General features: G+C 51.2%; 1 protein-coding gene across 1 annotated transcript in view; it reads left to right on the top strand.

Annotated features, from left to right (window-relative positions):
- Positions 1–19,855, top strand: part of UMODL1 (uromodulin like 1) — a 66,790-nt gene that overhangs the window by 8,385 nt on the left and 38,550 nt on the right. The window contains exons 3-7 of the mRNA XM_023192012.2: positions 2,783–2,944; positions 4,012–4,133; positions 6,981–7,167; positions 8,955–9,095; positions 17,913–18,167. Of these exons, the coding sequence (XP_023047780.2) occupies positions 2,783–2,944; positions 4,012–4,133; positions 6,981–7,167; positions 8,955–9,095; positions 17,913–18,167 (867 nt within the window). The remainder of the gene's footprint in view (positions 1–2,782; positions 2,945–4,011; positions 4,134–6,980; positions 7,168–8,954; positions 9,096–17,912; positions 18,168–19,855) is intronic.

Raw genomic sequence — 19,855 nt, 5'->3', positions numbered from 1 at the left:
TTGCCAGGAGCTGAGCAGTTCTTTTATTGTCTGCCTTGAGTTAGAGAAGAAGGAGATTTTTGACTTTCTACCAAGTTGGACTTGTTCAGCTTTCTCAGGGCACTCAGTCAGCTGGCCAGCTCCAAGGGATGGAGGGGCTTCCCGGCAGTGCCCAGTTAAGATGCAAACCTTTCACTCAAAAACACGCCTCTGGTGATTAGGCAACTATTTTTGGAAGCCAATTTTGGGGGGATTGTTTCTATTTAAATAGCCTTTTAGTTTAGAATAGTTTTAGATTTGCAGGGAAGTCTTTATCTTTCTGCAAAGATAATGCAGAAAGGTCTTGTACCCCCCAACCCAGCTTCCCCTAACGTTAGCATCTTACAGCTCTCGGGACAACTTGTCCTAAGGAACCAGCACTGGGCATTGCCAAGAAACTCCATACTTTATTCGGATTTCCCTGCTTTCCCCAGAATGTCTTTTTCTGTCCCGGGAGCCCACCTTCCATTTAGTCCACACATCTGCTTAACCCTTAGGCCTTTGCTTTTTGCTCTGGGAGACAAAGCAGAGACCTTCAGATGCTCAGCAAGCCTCCACCAGGCTCCTGATATTGCCCTCCTCGGGCTGCACCCAATGTTCATTTTTCATGCACGGCCATTGGTGGAGCTGCCTGGATGATGAGGAGAAGAAGACTGAGTCAGGGATAACGCAAGAAAGAGAGTATGGCTGAGAAGAATGCCCACAGCAAGGCCGGGCGCCAGGCAGACAGGGCTGTGTGAGAAGAGCGGGGATGCAGTCTGTCCGCATATTCCGTGACTCTGGCTCCCCCTGCTCTGGCCAGCTGAGCAGTGTCCTTGGTGATGCGGTCCCAACAGAAACCAGGGCTGCCACCTTCTTGGTTCCGGAGTGCTCTGCAGAGACCCTGGGGCACCCAGGAGGCCGGTCCCTGGGATTGCAGCCTGTTGAGGCTGCCCTTCCACTCGGCCAATCCCACAAGTTTTCCCCACCCTCGCGGGGGTGAGTCTCAGACCCGGTTACCAGCTGGCCTCCTCTAGTCTTCTGGGCTCTGAGAGGTCTCAAGCTGTGCTTCTAAACATCCCTGGGCCATAGACACACAAAGCTTGCCATGCATCTGGGCATGAACTGGACAGCTCTGAGTAAAGCCCCAGCGGGAGCACGGCACCCACCATCAACACAAAGCTTGCCATGCGTCTGGCATGAACTGGACAGCTCTGAGTAAAGCCCCAGGGGGAGCATGGCACCCACCATCAGGATGGCTGACTATGGAGGCCACAGAGTGGGGCAAGCCTTCTCTGGGGCCCTGAACGGGGGTCCCTCCTTCCTGTGTGTCCTCCTCATGGCTGCCCTCTGCCTCGTGGAGCTCCCGTCTTCTCAGCTTCCTTCCGTCCTGGGAGATGGGGTCGTCTCCTGCCCTGGGCCCACCTCTGCTATCTCGGCAAAGGCACACTGCAGGCTCTGCGGCATCGGGCACAGGCTCTGCTGTCTCCTGTCCCCTGGGGTTCGGTATCTTCTCCTTGCCCTCCTCTTGTGCTTCTCGGAGCCCTAAGCATCAGCCCCCAGACTCCTGACAGCTTCCCTTTGGGTGGATTCTCAGACTCCTGCAGTGCTTTCTGAGAGCTCTACAAGCCCCTTTTCTGGAAAGCCCTCCATGGCCTCCCTCTGCAGCCCTGACTGAGGTCTGGTCCTTGGGACCAGTGTACCTCCCATGGGGACCCCACCGGGCTGGCCTCTTGCCCTCCTCATCTTTGCCTCCTGCAGAGGCTCGCCATGTTTCTGTGTCTGGAGCTGCATCTGAGCTGCATTCACACTGCGAGGGGCTGGGGAGCTGGGCAGCCAACAGCCGGCGGGCTGGCCTCAGTGGCCGCCTCCAGTGCCACTCTGCCATGCGTCTCCACGTGGGCAAACAGTGAATGTGTCCAGCTTTGTACTGCCACACCTGGTCTACCCCAGGCCGTTCTTCCCACAGCTTTCCCCAGCTCAGGAATGGAGCCCCAGGGATGCCAGCCCCGAAGCCTGGGAGCCTTCCTGAAGCTTATTCTTCTCTTACACTCCATCCCGTCTGTCAGCACATCCTGTGGACGCCCCCACCTGATCTCCCCAGGGTCCCATGCTGCACTCGTCTGCACTGTCACCTGGGCCAGCCCCCACCACACCCCAGACCAGGCCTGCATCTCACCTCGTGGGCACCAGGGCTGATGTCTGCAGGGCTGCTCCGAGCTCCCCTCTGCCCAGCCCAGGCACGAGCCCCTCTCCAGAGCGGCCTTCCCAGACCTCCATACCCCACACTGCTTCATCCCCCGAGGCTCTCACCCTGTCTGAGTGTCTGTAGATCGCCTTGCACTGTTGTTCCCCCACTGGAATATAAGTTCCCTGAAGGCTGGGCCCTGGGCACCTGGGATTGTGCCTGGCACATAGTAGGTGTTCAACAAATATTGAATGAATGAATGAATGAATGAATGAGCTATCAGGACTGGAAGCAGCAAGGGGTCCTCTAGGGGGTGGTGGAGCCTCTTGGACCTGGACTCCTGAGGCCTGGAAGAAACAGAGACACCTAGGACCTCAACTGAAGCGGCCCTGGCAGGACAGATGGGCAGAGGATATGAAAGCCAAAGCCAGCGGCCCGCCAATGGGGTGGGTCTGCCCAGGTATGGGGATGGGCCCTGAACAGGCCACAGACCCACAGGCAGACTTCAGCACCAGGAAGCACCGACATGAGGCCCCTGTGAAGCAAATCAGTTCGTCTTTTATCGCCAGCATCATTAACTGTACCATTTTCTCCCAGCTCTGAATCAGTCCAGAGAGTTCACATCAAGACCCGGGGTCTGCCCTGCAGAGGGGCCTGAACCATCCACCTCCCCCTGCAGCTTGGACACCGACTGTCCTGGACTTCAGAAGTGCTGCCCCTGGTCAGGGGGGCACTGCTGCATGGCCCCTGCACCCCAAGGTAGGCTGCTGCAGGCCGTGCTCACGGATAGGCAGCAAAGGAGGGTCTCGGTGAGGCTGGTCTGTGTGAAGGTGCGGGGAGGAGTACGTTTCTAGGAGCAGCGACTGATTTCACCAGGAGCCCCCACTGTGTGCACAGGCAGCACCTGCTCTTAGATAATTTCTTAGTCAAAATCTGGCCCCTGAACTCAGGGGAGAAAAGCTCACGGCCCTCTCAGGGGCCCCGAAATGGGAAGACACGTCTGGTGGAGCAGAGACCCGGATTTCCCAGTTTGCCTGGAGAGGCCAGGGGCTCCAGGCAGATTTGTCACAGGTGCGGAGCTGGCTGTGCCTGCAGTGCCACAGGGGCCTGATGAGTACTACAGCGCTGTAGGCAGACCCTGCCGCCTCAAATGCACGCCTGCCGGTCTGGAAAGTTCTCTTTCGATTGGGGTCTGCATCCAGGAGAATGGGATGGTCTATATACATACATTATATATATATACACACACATACACATATAATTTAATATTTATACATATTATTTAATATGTATTTACACATATTATTTAATATTTAAAATATAGTACAGCATTAGTATGGTATGCAGTAATAAAGCAATAGTATACATAATATCAAGTATTATGTGATAGTACTATATAATTATACCACATGCTATTCTATAGTACATACCATATTACGTATTATTATACTATCCAATATTTGTAGTATCAATAAAATAATGGCACAGTATAAAGTAATTTTCTATATCAACATACTATGACAGTATAATGAGGCTGATAGGCTCTATTTACCTCCTAAGCAGATCTCTTCAAGGCAAGGCCCGCTGCTGTGGGTCCCAGGCCCAGCTCACCTCTGAGCAGGGATCAGTGGTCTTCAGGGACATTAGGATGGAGAGGAGCGAGGGGCAGGCAGTGGGGACATCCTCCTGTCTTTGCAGGGAGGTAAATGCAGAGCAGGGCCTCTCATGGCCTCTGGTTCCCTCTCCTGCCCCCTCTCCCACCCCAGCAGCTCTTGTGACTTCAACCTGTCCTGGGTCCATAATCATCAGTGTTTGCCCTCGTGCAGCTCCAGAGAGGGGCCCCGCGGGCTCCTGGTACAACGTCACCATCCTGGTGAAAATGGACTTCAAGGAACTCCAGCAAGTGGACCCCAGGCTCCTGAACCACATGCGCCTTCTGCATTCCTTGGTGGGTGAGAAAGACAGGGGTTCCCTGCAGGCTCCTTTCAGCAGCTGCTCAGGCAGACCCAGGTGTGGGGCCGTGGAAGGTTCCCCAAGTGGCCCCAAATGACTGACTGTGAACCAAATTCTAATTCTTAAACAAATCAGCTTCAAAGAGGTATGATTTACATGCAACAACACGCACACAACTGAAGCGTGTAGTTGGCTGAGTTGTGATGTGTGTACCTTCGTAGGCCCACCTGTTGTGGTAGAGAACGCGGATCCCTAAGCTTGCAGGCGTCTGGAGTCCCAGCAAAGACAGCCTAAGCCCCATGCTCTTCCCTCACCACCCTCACTCCCAACTTTCTCCAGTTCTGGCTCCTGCTTCATGGAAGCCGGCACCATCCTGGGAGTGCTGAGATGGGAACTGTAGCCTGGGGCTGGAGAGCACCCTGGGGTCCCAGGTTAGCAGCGCCCCTGGCCTCTCCACACAAGTCAGAAGCACACCCCAGGGTGACATGCAAAACTGTCTCCAGAGGTCACCCACTGTCCCCTGGGGATAAAAACAAACACCCTTGCTGACCCCTGCTGATGACACAGGTCACACTTTTTGGCCCATCAGCAGTGATTGCCAACCAGGATGTCTTCTTCAGCTCAGGCCACCATCAGTCTCGGGAATCCCAGCGTGGACAGGGCACTGCGTGTCCCCAAGGCGGCCCTCCGTGGGAGATGGTCTGACTTTAGAGCCGGCTGCTGACAGGGGCCTGTGCTCAGAGGGTTCAGCTTGGTCTAAAGTGCTGCCATTGCCTCTGGAAATGCCGGACACTTTTCAGACAAAGGGCCCTGCATTTTCCTTCGGCATCTGTGTAGCTCTTCTATGCTTCAGATCTTTTGTGTGTCCCACGTGTGTCTGGGTGTCTTGGTGTTAGATCCAGGGTTGGGGCACTCCTTGGCCTTTAGACTAAGCTGGCTGGGAGCCCAGATCAGATGGTGCACACCTCCCGTTGTTCTGGGCTGCTGGCCAGTGAGTTGCTAGACAGGTAGTCTGCAGCCTCGGTCTTAATAGTCCGGGCTAGGAGTGATTCCTGTCTCCTCTTAGCTTGTTGAGGGGCTGTCCAACTGGACAGTAAGAAGCTAGCTCTGAAGCCACACTGCCTGGCCCAAGTGTTGCCACTTATCAGCTGTGTGACCTTGGGCAAGTCACTTAACCTTTCTGTGCCTGAGATACCTCCTCCATTAAATATAAATAATCGGCCAGGAGTGATGGCTCATGCCTATAATCCCAGCACTTTGGGAGGCCGAGGCGGGCGGATCACTTGAGGTCAGGAGTTCAAGACCAGCCTGGCCAACATGGCGAAACCCCGTGTCTATTAGAAATCCAATAATTAGCCAGGTGTGGTGGCACGTGCCTGTAATCCCAGCTACTGGGGAGGCTGAGGCAGGAGAATTGCTTGAACCCGGGAGGTGGAGGTTGCAGTGAGCCGAGATCATGCCAGTGCACTCCAATCTGGGCTACAAGCGAGACTCTGTCTCTAAATAAATAAATAAATAAATAAGTAAATAGAAATAATCATAACCCTTCCTGAGACAGGGCCCATGAGTTTAAATCATACATGTAAAGAGCTCAAGATGGTTCCTGAGCTTTCTGATGTGTGTAGGGCCAGAGATGTTGTGGTTGTTGTGTTTTCACTATTGCTGCGTGCCACCTGCTGTCTTCTTGTGTATGCAGGTTTCGTGTCTTCAACCAGCCCATTACCCCCTGCAGAAACGCCTGCCTTGCCCAGGGGTCAGACAGCAGCAGGGGCTGGGCTCTGGGGCCTGTTTCTGCTGCTGAGTAAGGGGTTCCAACGAGGATGGGGCTGGTTCCCATTTCTGTATTCTAAATTACGAGTTGCATCTCCTCCCAGGAAGAGGCTTCAAGTGTGTATCAGAGGACCCCAGCTCTCCCCAAACCTCCTTCGGTGCTCCCAGTGGAGACTCGGGGGTTTGCTGACAAAGTTTGTTTTGGTGACCGCTGGTCTGGCTGTGCAGCTGCCGGTTCGCCTGGCTTCCCGAGGGTTGAGATTCAAGATATTAAACTGAAATAAAAATAATGCATTGAAATGAGGAAACTGATCATTAAACCTCAAAAAAGTAATTGGATGTTTGGATGTACACAACAGGAGACTGTGGCTTGTGATCTCAAATTGTCTAATTCTAGTTCTAATTCTCTGTCGTCAGCTGCAAGAGACCTGCAGTCTTGGTAAGGGTGGGAGACCGAGGGTCCTGGGGCTGGCTCCTGTATTAGTGTCCTGGGGCCACTGTTACCAAGGACCACAGACTGGGGGCTTCAAACAACAGAAACTTCCTCTCTCACAGTTCTGTGGACTGGAGAGTCCAAAATCAAGGTGTCGGCACGGCTGGTTCCTCCTGAGGCCTCCGGGCCTCTCTCCCTGGCCTGCAGGCAGCTGTCTTCTCCATCTCTTCACGCTGTCTTTCCCCCCAATTCATATCTGTTTCTGTGTCCACATTTCCCCTTTTTATGAGGGCACCAGCCATATTGGATTGGAACCCACCTTCACTAATTATATCTGCAGTGACCCTATTTCCAAATAAGGTCACATTCTGAGGTGCTGGAGCTTAGGACTTCAACACATGGATTTTAGGGGACAGAATTCAGCTCATCACAACTGGTGCTGAAAGGTATTGATAGTTCTGGTTTGTAGGACTTTTATTAGGCTAGTGACGGATGTATAAGTACTGTAGAGGTTCTTTGCTGAGGAGCAGAATGGTGTGTGTGTGTGGACAGCTCATTTCAACTCTGCGGGCCTCAATCTCCTTGTCTGTCTGGCAGGGTGTGCTTCTGCTGTGTGATGCTCTGATTCTGGCTTCACAGGTCACCAGCGCCCTGCAACCAATGGCCTCCACCATCCACCACCTGCACTCGGCCCCTGGGGACACCTCCACCACGGTGTCATGGCTGCTGCTGGGCCTGCTGCAGCCACTGCCTGTGGCCGACGTCTCTGCCCTGCTGGGTGACATTGCGAAGCGTGTCTATGAAGTGATCAGCGTCCAGGTGCAAGGTTGGGCTTCCCTCGATCCTCCCTCTGGAGAGGCTTCAGGGTGGGGCCTGAACAGCCAAAATGCAAGGTGGACGTTAAAGCCAGAGCAGTCCTTTGTCTGGTTTAAGGAGGTTTAAGTTCAGGAGTGAAAGAATAACTGGTTCAAGTGTGTTCATCCCACAGGTGTGGGATCTGCGTTCAGCTCACCCTGTAAACTCCAAGTCCCCAAGTACAGACCTCGAGAACTTATTTTGCCCCCCATTTCTGGCCCCTCTCCATCTCCCCTTCCCTCCATCTCTCCTCAGATCCCTCTGGACTCCTTCCCCCTTGGCAGGCTTTTCCTTCCATCCTAGTGGACACTGGAGGGCAAATCCCAGAGCCCCACACAAAGAACTTGTTTCTTCAGTTCTTTGGTTCCCTAAATTTCTCTCTCGCCTCTTTCCCACCCTTGCCAAGGACATCCTTGTACTCCAAAGGCTCCTTCAGCAGAATTTGTCTAAAGTTGAGTTTGTATCTGGCAAAGCACATAGACATGGCCTTGTTTCTAGAAGAAATTACCTATTCTTTATTGTTGTTGTCCTATGTCAGGAATTGGCAAACCTTATCTATTTTTGGCTTTGTGGGCCCACGTGATCTGTGTCTCAGTGACTCAGCCCTGCTGCGGTAGCAGCCACAGACAGTCCGCAAGCAAACCGCCGGGCTCCTGTACGGCTTCCTGTACCCAAGCAGGAGGCAGCCAGGCTAGTCTGCTGCTCCCACGGCTTTGCGGGAGGGTAGCTGCCTTGGTGAAGCCTCTTCTATGACACTGAGGAGGCACGTGACAATGCCAGGGCTCAAAGCCACGTGAGAGCTCTAGCAATTGCAGTGATCTCCCTTCAGATCCACACATGTTCTTCAAAACCAAGCTGCATTGCTCTAGTGCTATTAAGCAAAGTGTTCGTTCTATCATCTGCTCTGTCAATGACCTTCGGCCAGAGGTTGCAGGAGCACACCTGTGGATGGACCAGTTGAGTTTATTATTCGAGGCAGCAAGGGAGAACCCACACCATGGAAAACCATGAGGTCTCTCAGTAAGAGATTGTTAGAAAGAAACTGTTACAGGATGTGGGTTGTGATTGGGTGGTTTGGGGAGGGTCTAGGAAGGTGTGATTTTGTTCTGAATTGAATGCTGTCAGGAAATGGAGGCAACTCCATGATTGGGAATCTCAGTACATCTAAGCAAATGAGACGGGCACAATTGCATAAAGATAAGCTATAATTTGTGAAGAACTAAGAATCACTCATTTGGGCCAAGAGAGGGGCGTTAGTATTTTGTAGATGACACATGAGCTTATCGCTGTCTGTGCTTAGACAGCATTATGAAGAGGCTGGTTGCTGTGAGATGGTTTTGTCTGGGAGGGCTGGGCTAGCCTCAGAATGTCAGGGGTGGCTCTGGGTTTCCTTGTTGGCACAGAAAACACCCATCGATTTGCTTTACCCTTGGGGTGGGATGTTTTGGCCCCGTCTTTTCATGACCACCCGGACTCAGTCCAGCCCAGAGTGATTTGCTCATGTGAGGCTGCCCGGTGAGCTAGCCGCGAGCCCTGCCTGAACGTGGGCCACTGCTTGGATGAAGGTGGCCAGCAGCCGCACGGGGCCCTCTAAGATAAGGCTTCCATAGTCCCTCTTGGGCCCAGTGCCCAAGGCACCCCTCAACCGACGGCACAAATCCATGGCACGAGTCCACAGAGGCCGTGCGCGTGCAGGTAGGTGAGGACGGCGAGGTGGCGGCAACTGCTGAGTGTGGGTCCTGCTGTCCGTCCCTGTAGATGTCAATGAGTGTTTCTACGAGGAGCTCAACGCCTGTTCTGGAAGGGAACTGTGCGCAAACCTGGAGGGCTCGTACCAGTGCATCTGTCACCAGGAAGCTCCAGCCACGTCTCCGTGGAGGCTCAACCTGGAGTGGGAAGGTAATGGCCAGGCTCTCTCAAATGGTGTGGGAATGGCTTAATTCCCGTTTGCTCCTGGAATACTCACTCACCAGCAGTGCTTGTAGCTGCAGCATTTACCCCGAGATAACTTTGCCATGAAATATCTTGCTTTTATTATTATTTTCGCATCACTCTAGTGTGTCGACTTTGGAAACAAAAGACACAATTCTCCTTATAGCATTCTGTTTTTAGTAGTGGTGTTTCCATTTACAAAATAGAGTGATTCTTGATTGCTGGAAATGTCAAATCCTAGAAAACAGCATTCCTACGTGTGTTGTTAACATTGTTCTCAGACAAGTTGTTGGCCGACGATTCATTTGCTGAACCTGTTTTTCTGAAATAGATGATTCTGATGATTCAGACGATTCTGAGGTTAGTTCTGTTTAGAAATAACTCCAGCCGGGCGCGGTGGCTCAAGCCTGTAATCCCAGCACTTTGGGAGGCCGAGACGGGCGGATCACAAGGTCAGGAGATTGAGACCATCCTGGCTAACACGGTGAAACCCCGTCTCTACTAAAAAATACAAAAAAAAATTAGCCGGGCGAGGTGGCGGGCGCCTGTAGTCCCAGCTACGCGGGAGGCTGAGGCAGGAGAATGGCATAAACCCGGGAGGCGTAGCTTGCAGTGAGCTGAGATCCGGCCACTGCACTCCAGCCTGGGTGACAGAGCGAGACTCTGTCTCAAAAAAAAAAAAAAAAAAAGAAAGAAATAACTCCAAGAACAGTTTTTATATTTTATTTTCATATTGAAAATCAGTTAGATTTGCTTTAGCCCCAAAGAGTGTGTTTATGTAAAATTAAATGAGTGTTGGCAGTGAGCTGCCCTTTTTGTCTTCAAAACGGGAAAAGGGTGAAGGCATTTTTCAAAGGCTGGATGGTCTTTAGACCACAGAGACTCTTCTTGCTGAGAGGGAACGGCTGGCTCACAGGCACAGAACACACTTAGTTCTCTCAACCATCATTGGTCTCCTAGTGGGCCACTCTTGCCTCCGTTCTTTGGGTTGGGAAATGTTGATTTAGGTGCTATTCACTGTGCTAGGTGCTGGTAATGGAAGCATGCAGAAGCAGGTCCTAATCTCTGTCTGTCTAGTGGGTTGTGGAAATGGAGACATTTTGACGCATGAAAGGGCATGACTGATGTCTGCACTGGAACCACGGGGATAAGCTGGGACCGTCCCTAGCATCGCGGGGTCAGCCTGGGGAGAAGAGCGGGCTGGGCGTGGGGGGAAGCACGTAGAAAAACGTGCCCAGGTCTGTCCCCGTTGGGAGTGGGGAGGGATGTACCAACCAGGACTGGCACACGGGATTGGCTCTGCCATCAAGCAGCTTGGAATCAGAAGTAACTGTGTAATCTGAAATGTAGGAAGGCGCTATAAAGATGATACACTGCATGCAGGAGTCTGGGGTGTAGAAGGTGGTGGAAAAAGGGATTCAGGCAACATTTGAGAGGTAGAACCTCTGGAACTTACTGATTAATTCAGTGAAGAAGAGGATAAAGGAAAGAAGACGGAATCCAGATATCTTGACTGAACAGTGGAGTAGAGGGTGTTTCCGCTGGAGTGGATGGGGAAGAAGCGAACTGCTGTTATTATTGTCAGTAATAGTTACAGCTGAGACGGAGTGAGTGGAGGTGCCAGGATGCTGACTGAGTTGGACACATGGTGCTGGAGCGCAGAGGCGGGGCTGGGCTGCATATGTGAGTCCAGGGTCACTCGCCTCCAGGTGACACTTAAACCATGGCATGGCTGAGAGAAGGGAAAAGGCCTGGGGCCTTCGGCCAGAGAACCCCAACAGCGCCAGGTCAGTGCAGGAGGAGAGGCTGCAGTGGACAGGGGTAAGGCAGGAAAACAGCTGGACGGGCATGTGCAGCCAGGTCAGCAGGGAAGGCTCAGCAAGCCCCAGGCGAGCAAGCGGTAAGCTGGACGGCAAGCAGGGAGGGCACACGTGTGGGTAACAGCGGGGCAGGAAACGCCCGTGGGAACTGCAGGGATTTGGTGCCGGCTTCAGGAGAGCAGAAGGGAAGCAGCCAGCAGCCCAGGTTAGGAAGACAGCTGGAGGAGAGAAAGAAGAGAGAACAACTGAGAATCCTGTAGGGAAGCTTGACTGTGAAGAGGCTAAGGGAAGGAAAGCCAGGTGTGGAGGAGGCTGTGGACTCCCAGGGGGTCTCTCAGGCAACGCTGATCCCATCTCTTTCTATTTCCTGTTCCTTTCCAGGTTTTGACCTTATTGAATACAAGTTTTTTTTTTTTTTTAACCTTATTTAAATCCTGCTACCTGTGTAATTTTATAAGCTGCTTTCTTCAGTTCCTATAGTGTGTACAAAGTTTCCAAGAAGAAGCCTGGTTTTCACCATGACAATTATTGGTAGTTGAAAACTAACAGCTTTCTAAAGCAATCATATAATATTCTTTCCCCTCACAGGAGCACTTTTGTTGCTTCCAGGAGTCTGGAACTGTAGCGTTGTGACAAGGGTTACAGAGAATCTCTTTATACCCAATTTGAATTCGTTAATCATTTAATTTGCCTGTTCTTTTTCCTTAAAAGGACTCAACAGTGAGGACCATCCCTTTGTTCACGATAACAGCACGGCTGGCAGTTGCCAGCACTTCACATACACTGGGCTCTGCTCTCAGCACTCTGTGGGTATTGCTTCGTTTAGATCCTTAGAATAACCTCAAGAGGCAACTACTCTTCTTACGCTCATTTTTTCAGAAGAGGAAATTGAGGGAGACGAAGGTGATGTTCTTGCATAAGATCCCAAGGCTGGTTCTCTGCAGACGCACATGGACCAGCTGTTCATGACTCCCTGCCACCCTCGTCATCCCGAGGCCGTCTTCCCTAGCAGCCCTCTGGAGGGGACCTGCCTGAGAGTGTGATGGCCTCTCCCGCATCCTCGGGGGCTGTCCTTTGTCCTGGTGCATGCAGGGAACCGCCATGGCCTTCCCACCTTCATGAGTGCTTAGGACCAAGAGTCGGTAGAGGTCCAGAAGACTTGAATTATTTTCTTTGGTGTCCCAGAGCCCAACTAGGAAAAGGAGTCTAAGGTTGTGGTTTATTTATTTAATTAATTTTATTTTTTATTTTTTGTAGAGACAGGGTCTTACTCTGTCGCCCAGGCTGGAGTGCAGTGGCGTGATCACTGGTCACTGCAGCCTCCAGCTCCCAGGCTCCAACCTCAGCCTCTGGAGTAGCTGGGACCACAGACGTGCACCACCACAGCTGGCTCAGTTTTAAATGTTTTGTAAAGACGAAGTCTCACTGAGTAGCCCAGGCTGGTCTCAAGCTCCCAGCCTCAAGAGATCCTCCCTCCTTGGCCTCATAAAGTGCTGGAATTGCAGGCAAGAGCCCCTGTGCTCAGCCTAAGGTTCTGATTGGCTCTTCTCGTTGTCCTGTGGGCGAGGGGTGGAGGGAGTGGACCAGTCCCCAGAGCCAGCTGTGGCTGTGGTGGGCTCCAGGGTCAGACGTTCCCCCTACCACCAGGAATGTTCTCCTCCTATCAGAATGAGGCTGTGTGGGGAGAGTGGCCTTGCCTTCCACCCGCTGGCAGATGAATCCCTGGTGTCCCGCAAAGAGCAGGCACTCCACAAACGTTTCCTGGATCAATCATGGAAAGAGAGGTTTCCACAGTGGTCATCCCAAGGGTCTCCAGGTATTAAAAATTTCCAGCCCAGCTCTGGCAGCAAAACACTGAGAACTCTTCTGTACCCCAAGCACGTGGCCTTGAGATCCATTTAGAACTTCGCACCCCATGCACACCGTACGGCACCCCACTAAGCTCTGCAGAGAACTGCCTATAGATTCCTGCTCTGTGGCTTCCAGGGTGAGAATCCTGTCCCTTTCGTGAGCGCAGAAGGTTGGAAAACAGGTATTTTCCGAATAGTTATTTTTACCCTGGTCAGTCATCTGGAAAAATATTAGATTCTATTTACGGTTAGGTCTGTTGGCAGTCACACTCTGCCGTGTTGCTTGGCGCAGTGAGCTGCCAGATTACGTCAGGATACACGGCCGCTCGAGCGACCGCCAAACACAAACTGGGGAGGCTGCGCGGTCCTGGCTTCACTTCTAATAGGGCAGGACACACTAATCCAGTGTTTCCAGTTCAGCAGTTTAGAGTGAATTCCAATTGCACATTGCTAAGGAAACAGCATCCCTGGCACCTTCCCTGCTGAACCAGAGATGAGTCACGGCTGCCTGGAAGAAACAAGGGCCAGACTGTCAGACGTGGAGAACCCAGGGTGCTTTACCCAGATAGAGGCAAAGTTCTGAACTTGTGTTCCTAGCTGTGGATGGGGAGGGCTGTGGAGCAGGGGCTCTGGGGCCTGAAGTTTAGATTAACCACATTGCTGTGGCCTTGGGTCATGCAAACACAGAGTCAAGAGCATCATATTCTAGGCCACATTTAAGGGGGACACTGAAAAGGGTCCCCATTTAAGGGTGACCAAAGGAGGGTGTTCTGGCTAATGAAAACCAAAAATCAAGTTATAGGGGCCTACCCTGGAAGAGAGGAGTCAGGGGTAGAAGGAAGATTTCTAGTTTTAAAATACCGCAAGGTCTGTCCAACGAAAGAGAGATTGGCCTTAGCATGTTAGAAGTTGGTTGGTTGGTTTTACAACACAAAGAAAACTCTCCAAGCTGTGCTGTCCAGCCAAGGGAACAGCTGCAGTGAAATTTCGTTAAAGAAGGATTGGGAGATATGTAAGTTTCCTGAGTTTCCCTAACAAAGACCCACGAACTGGGTGGCTTCAAACAAGAGAAATGTATCCTCTCACAGTTTTGAAGACCAGAAATTTGAAATAGTTAGCACTGGGCCCAAATCAGGATGCCAGCAGGGCTGTGCTCCCCAGAGGCTCTGGGAGAATCCATTCCTTGCCTCTCTGCCCTCTGGTGGCTGCCGGCATTTCTTGACTTGCGGCCGCATCCCTACTTCTTCTGTTTTTGTTTTGTTTTGTTTTGTTTTTTGACAGGGTCTTGCTCTGTCACTCAGGCTGAAGTGCAGTGGCACAATCTCGGCTCACTGCAGCCTCCACCTCCAGGGTTCAATTGATCCTCCTAGCTCAGCCCCCCAAGTAGCTGGGACTATAGGCACACATCAGCATGTATGGCTAATGTTTGTGTATTTTGTAAAGATAGGGGTCTTGCTATATTGCCCAAGCTGGTTTCAAACTCCTGGGCTCAAGCCGTATGCCCACTTTGGTCTCCCAAAGTTCTGGGATTACAGATGTGAGCCACCATGCCTAGCCCTACTCCATCTTCAAGGTGAACATCTTTGTTCTTTCTCTATTCCAGCTTCATACCGCCTTCTCCTTTGTGTGTGTGTGTGTGCATATGTGTGTGTCTGTGTCTGTGTGCAAATCTCCCCTGATTCTCTCTTATAAGGACACTTGTGATTGCATTTAGGGTGGACCTGGGAAATCCAGGATTATCTTTCCATCTGAAGATACTTCACTGAATCACATCTGCAAAGATTCCTTTTCCAAATAAGGTCACAGTCATAGGTTGCAGGGATTAGGACTTGATATCTTTGAAGGTTGTTATTCAGCCTACTACTGGTGATAGGAAAGCTTAGTAGTAAGGCAAATGAACTTTGCTATTTCTTATTGTTCAGCTTTGCCATATACTACCTACTTGACCTTTCTAGGCTTCAGTTTTGTCCTCTGTAAAATGGGGATCCTAGAAGAACCTATTACTGGGGATTGCTGTAAGGACTAAATAGGATAACATGCCTGGTGCACACGGCACCCAGGAAACATCACCTGTAACTGTGTCACTGATAGCATGGCTGGTTTGTGACATGGATGTCACACCAGGGAGTTAATTTATAGCTCCCTGCAAGTTCCTATTGCTGCTATAATGCATACTGCGCAGCTTGGACACTGTGGACATTAACTCATCCTTGTTCCCTCAGTGTTTATGGTGATGCTGGGTGCATAGTAGATGCTCAATAAAAAAAAATTGAGCTGTAGGAAACTGGTGCCCTTGTTGGACAAACATGGTCAAATATGGACAATTCCAAATGCTTCAAGGTAACAGACTGGAAAAGGGCCACACAGATATTGGATGGGAACGTTGTCCTCAGGAATAATGCATTTCTTTGGATTAGATGAGATTCTCTTTCCCCAAATGCTCACAATCTCTCTTAGTTGCAGAAATCACTGATGGCAGCTTCTGCAGATGCCTCCGAGGTTTTTCACAGCATCTGAAATGCCAGGTTTGCAGGTCCCCATCCAGTGATCCCAAAACTCACTGGCATCTTAATTTAAAGAGTAAACATTTTTATTAACAGAGATAAAGCTGCATTGCCAGCCCTGTACCCTTTGAGACTTCTTTCCAAACGCCCTTCCTCTGCGTTCTTTTCAAATAAGTACGGGTGCCCTTTTAATTTTAACTCTGCTCTGCTGAGAAGCACCCCTTATACAATGTGCTTTTAAATGGCCCGTAATCTGGGTGGGCCATCCGTTGTCCCACCCATGTGCTCTCTCACTCTGCATCGAGTTTGATATCTCAATGGCAACAAGGAGGCAAGGTTGGAGCCCTGGGCATGGACTGGGGGCTGCTGTTCAAGCCGCTGGCCTTGCTCGTGGCCGCCCCACTTTCCTGTTTGCAGGGCGTTTTGCTGTCACACCATCCTCCACTGACATGGATAGAAAAATGCTTGGGGCTGTGTCCTGACTGTACAAAAATAGAACAGTCAGTGCTTTTTAGCAGACTTTTTGGAAAAGAAATTGTAGCCCTTCCTTCCTTTTTCAGTGAGACATATGTTCCCAAGGAACAGACTTTAAAAAGCTGGTTGGTTGTTAGAAGGCCAGGCAGTGGGGGGTCTTTCTGATTCCCGGGTTCTGGTGACCCTGGAGATGGGGGGTGCCACCCACAATCTCAGGTCCCAAGCTTTGGGCCACCCTCAGTTGAAGCATGTCTGCTTTTCTTGCCACTAAAGAAAATATCATAAAGAATGAATCCATGTCGGTGTCTCTGATCAATATGCCAAAAATCACTGGATAATCCTGTAAAAAGTATAGATGTGTCTTTTAAAAAATACATTCTACCCCACATCCTAGAAGTGTTATTAGGACACACCAGAATTTGGGTGGACGTCACTGATCCCGTCCAAGTGAAGCCTGTGCAGATTCCCCTAACAGAGGCTCATCTACTGGGAGGTAGAGCGGCAGGGTTTTCAGTGCGGGAGCTCACCTACACAGGGCCCAAGATTCAAAAGAGGCAGCTCAGTGTCGGATTGGAAGGAAGAGACAGCAGGGCTATGTCGCGTGGTGGTGACTGGGCACCAAATTGGATTCTGAGCCTCTTGGCAGCCAAGGCGAAAAGGGAAATGAGTTGGATAGTGTTGGTTTTTTTTTCAATTTGTTATTGAGAGAAAGCAGGCACATGTGTCTAAAAACAGAATTTTTTCATGATACTAGAAAGTATATATCCTACCAATCCTTACATAAAAGGCTTTGGGAAGCCACACATTATAAAATTATTATTTTCTTTACCATGGTTTGCAACATATATTTTTTAAAATTCTTCATTGCTTGTTTTTATAGAATTTAAACTCTCATGTGAAAATTTTGGTGCCTAGACTGGGGGCCATCTACTTTTTATATAATTCTTGCTGCCCAGATACTTGCTGTACAGCCAGAATTTTTTTTTAACCAAAAAAGAGCTTCAATGCTATTTGAGCACTGGCATATATATAGGTTGGTACATCAGAGCTTTGCTCCCTGAGGCATGGATTTCAATAGGAAAGCATAAAAAAGGCAGTAAAGGAAGCTCAGCCTGGTTTCTGAGTCCTGCTTCCTGACGAGGCCATCGTTGACGGCGTGATGAGTCAGCCCAGTGTGCAGACGTTCTCGTGCAAATGACCAAGTGCTTGTCATGAATCAGAGCAGCCCAGGGCCCTGGGAGAAGCTGGCAAGGCAGCGTTTGTAGACGTGGCACAGAAACCTTACACTGTCGTGGCCATTGCTACAAATGTTTTCTGTACAATGACTGCCAGCGGGTCCCCAGAGTCTTCTGACTTTCTAGTAACCACCGACTCTGGATCCCAAGGAGCCCCACGACTCAGTGCTATTCATTGTGTAGACAGAGGCACACTTGGATGACTCCTACCCTCTAACTTGGCTCAGTGATAGAGAGGCTGAGATTTCAACTTGAGACCTCTTGCTTCTCCATTTCATCTCAAATATCCCCATCACTGAATGCAGTCCTGAGCTACCTTCCAAAATGACTCAGAAGCCTGGAGAGAGAGAAGATTGATACTCTGTTTTGAATGAATGGGTTTCATTTATAATTGGAAAATAAAAAATAAAAACAAGCAAACAAAAAAAACAGCGAGTGGGCCAGGCGTGGTGGCTCACACCTGTAATCCCAGCATATTGGGAGGCTGAGGCAGATGGATCACGAGGTCAGGAGATTAGGATCATCCTGGCTAACATGGTGAAACCCCATCTCTACTAAAAATACAAAAAAATTAGTAGGGCATGGGGGCGAGCACCTGTAATCTCAGCTACTCGGGAGGCTGAGGCAGAGAATTGTTTGAACCGGGGAGGCGGAGGTTGCAGTGAGCCGAGATCGCACCACTGCACTCCAGCCTGGGTGACAGAGTGAGACTCTGCCTCAAAACAAAAAACAGAAAACAGTGAGTGCTGTCCTGCATGGATCAACTTGATCAATAAATCAGTGAGAACCAACTTGATCAATAAATCACTGAGAACTTGAGATGAGGCTGTGTTACCTTCTTCAGAAGATAAAGCCGCCCTCGCTGACCCTTTGCTCATCTTCTCTTCCTGTGCTTTCATAGATTGTCCTCCACTCAGTGACTACGTGGTCCTCAACGTCACCAGTAGCAGTTTTCAAGTATCCTGGCGTTTAAATTCTACGCAGAACCACACTTTCCATGTCTGGGTTTACCGGGGTACGGAGTTGCTCAGGAGCGCCAGGACACAGGGCCAGGCACTGGCGGTGGCTGGGCTGGAGGCTGGAGTGCTGTACAGGGTGAAGACCAGCTACCAGGGGTGTGGGGCCAACGTCTCCACCACGCTGACTGTCAAAACCGGTAAGGCCCCCAGTCAGAGACCCACATTAGCTTGTGCGCTTGTCTTTCTATACCAGTTCCATGGCCCTAGCACGTCGCGTTGTTCTTCCTATAACCAGGGCACCAGGAGTCACTGACAGCCCCGCACTTCCTACCTCTCCTCCCAGTCATCCCACTGCCTGCCCGGCGTTGCACCGGCCCGCTGGCGCCTTCACGGGCTCCTTCGCTTCCCTGCATCTCATCCTGTTCCGGGTTCACTCTGCCGTGTGAGGGGACAACATGTGGAATCAGAAGCACCAATAAGGCATCAGCTAGAGTGAAGCAAAGGAATAAAATAATAATAAAGCAGAAGGCGGCAGCTCCTGGCAGGCAGATCAGGACCCTGCGTGCTTACCCCACAGCACTGAGGCCGTCTAAGTTCCCTCCCTGAGGGGAGAATCGCTGACGTTTTCATGCCTCGCTTCCTTCGTGGTGCATGTAAAGCGAATGCTGTGCCCACCACATTTGTGCTGGGACAAAATGTTTTTCTTTTCAAGACAGGGACTCGCTCTGTCACCCAGGCTGGAGTGCAGTGGTGCGATCACAGCTCGCTGCAGTCTTGACTCCCTGGACTCAAGTGATCCTGCCACCTCAGCCTCCCTAGTTGCTGGGACCATGGGCACATAGCACCACACCCGGCTAAATTTTTTTATTTTTCGTAAGGATGGAATCCTGCCATGTTGCTCAGGCTGGTGTCAAATTCCTGGGCTCGAGTGATCCCAAGAGGAAACTTTTGTCCCCAAAACGCACGATGCACACATGAACTCGGCACTTTGTCGGGAAGGAGCCGGTGTGGCCCATCTGGGTCTGTCCCATGTGGCCCACTTGGCTCTGCCCGTGACTTGCTCCCCACTTGCCTGGTGCCCGGTGGTGCCTAGACTTGGTCAGGTGAGGCCTGGCTGGTGGAAGTTCTCCCCAAGGCTGGCCTCCGTAGCTGTGGGATGTGAATGTGGGGCTGCTGGGGCTCCATTCTGGTCCTGGGTTCTCAACGTGTGTCCCTGACGTAGAGCCGGTGGGAGCCCTGGGCTGTGGGCTTTGGGCTTCACGTCTCAGCAGAAAGTGCAGAGCATAGAAATTGCTGCATAAAGACTGTACTGGGGTCTTTCTCACTCACAGAGGTTAATGCTAGTGACACTGAGTGGTGACGGAGAATGAATGGCTGAATGTGGCTCAGCCCTACATCCTTTTCAAACTGATTTGGGGTGAACCTCAAGCTAAGTCCTCATAGCAGCCAGCATGGGCATCCAGAGAGCCCGGAAGCACCCCGGCCACGCTCGACACAAGCCCTCCACTGTGCACGCAGCTTCCCATTCCAAGCTGACTCCACCTCATCTTCTCATTTCATTTCCGAAGTACGCCGGGACTAAGGAGGGGAGGAACTTTTTTCCCTCTTTGGAAACTGAGGCATGAGAGGCAGTTCCATTATAGAGCCATCCTCCAGGGTGCAAAATTGATGTCTATGGGAAATGCAATAGGAACTTGCAGCTCCCTGCCCACCCCACCAACCCCGTGCCCTCACCCTCCCCACCCCGCCAACCCCGTGCCCTCCTCACCCTCCCCACCCCACCAACCCCGTGCCCTCCTCACCTTCCCCACCCACCAACCCCGTGCCCTGACCCTCCCCACCCCACCAACCCCGTGCCCTCACCCTCCCCACCCCGCCAACCGCA

The sequence above is a fragment of the Piliocolobus tephrosceles genome, chromosome 19, assembly GCF_002776525.5.
Source record: "Piliocolobus tephrosceles isolate RC106 chromosome 19, ASM277652v3, whole genome shotgun sequence".
NCBI lineage: Eukaryota > Metazoa > Chordata > Mammalia > Primates > Cercopithecidae > Piliocolobus > Piliocolobus tephrosceles.
This window is presented reverse-complemented; position numbering and strand designations above follow the sequence as displayed.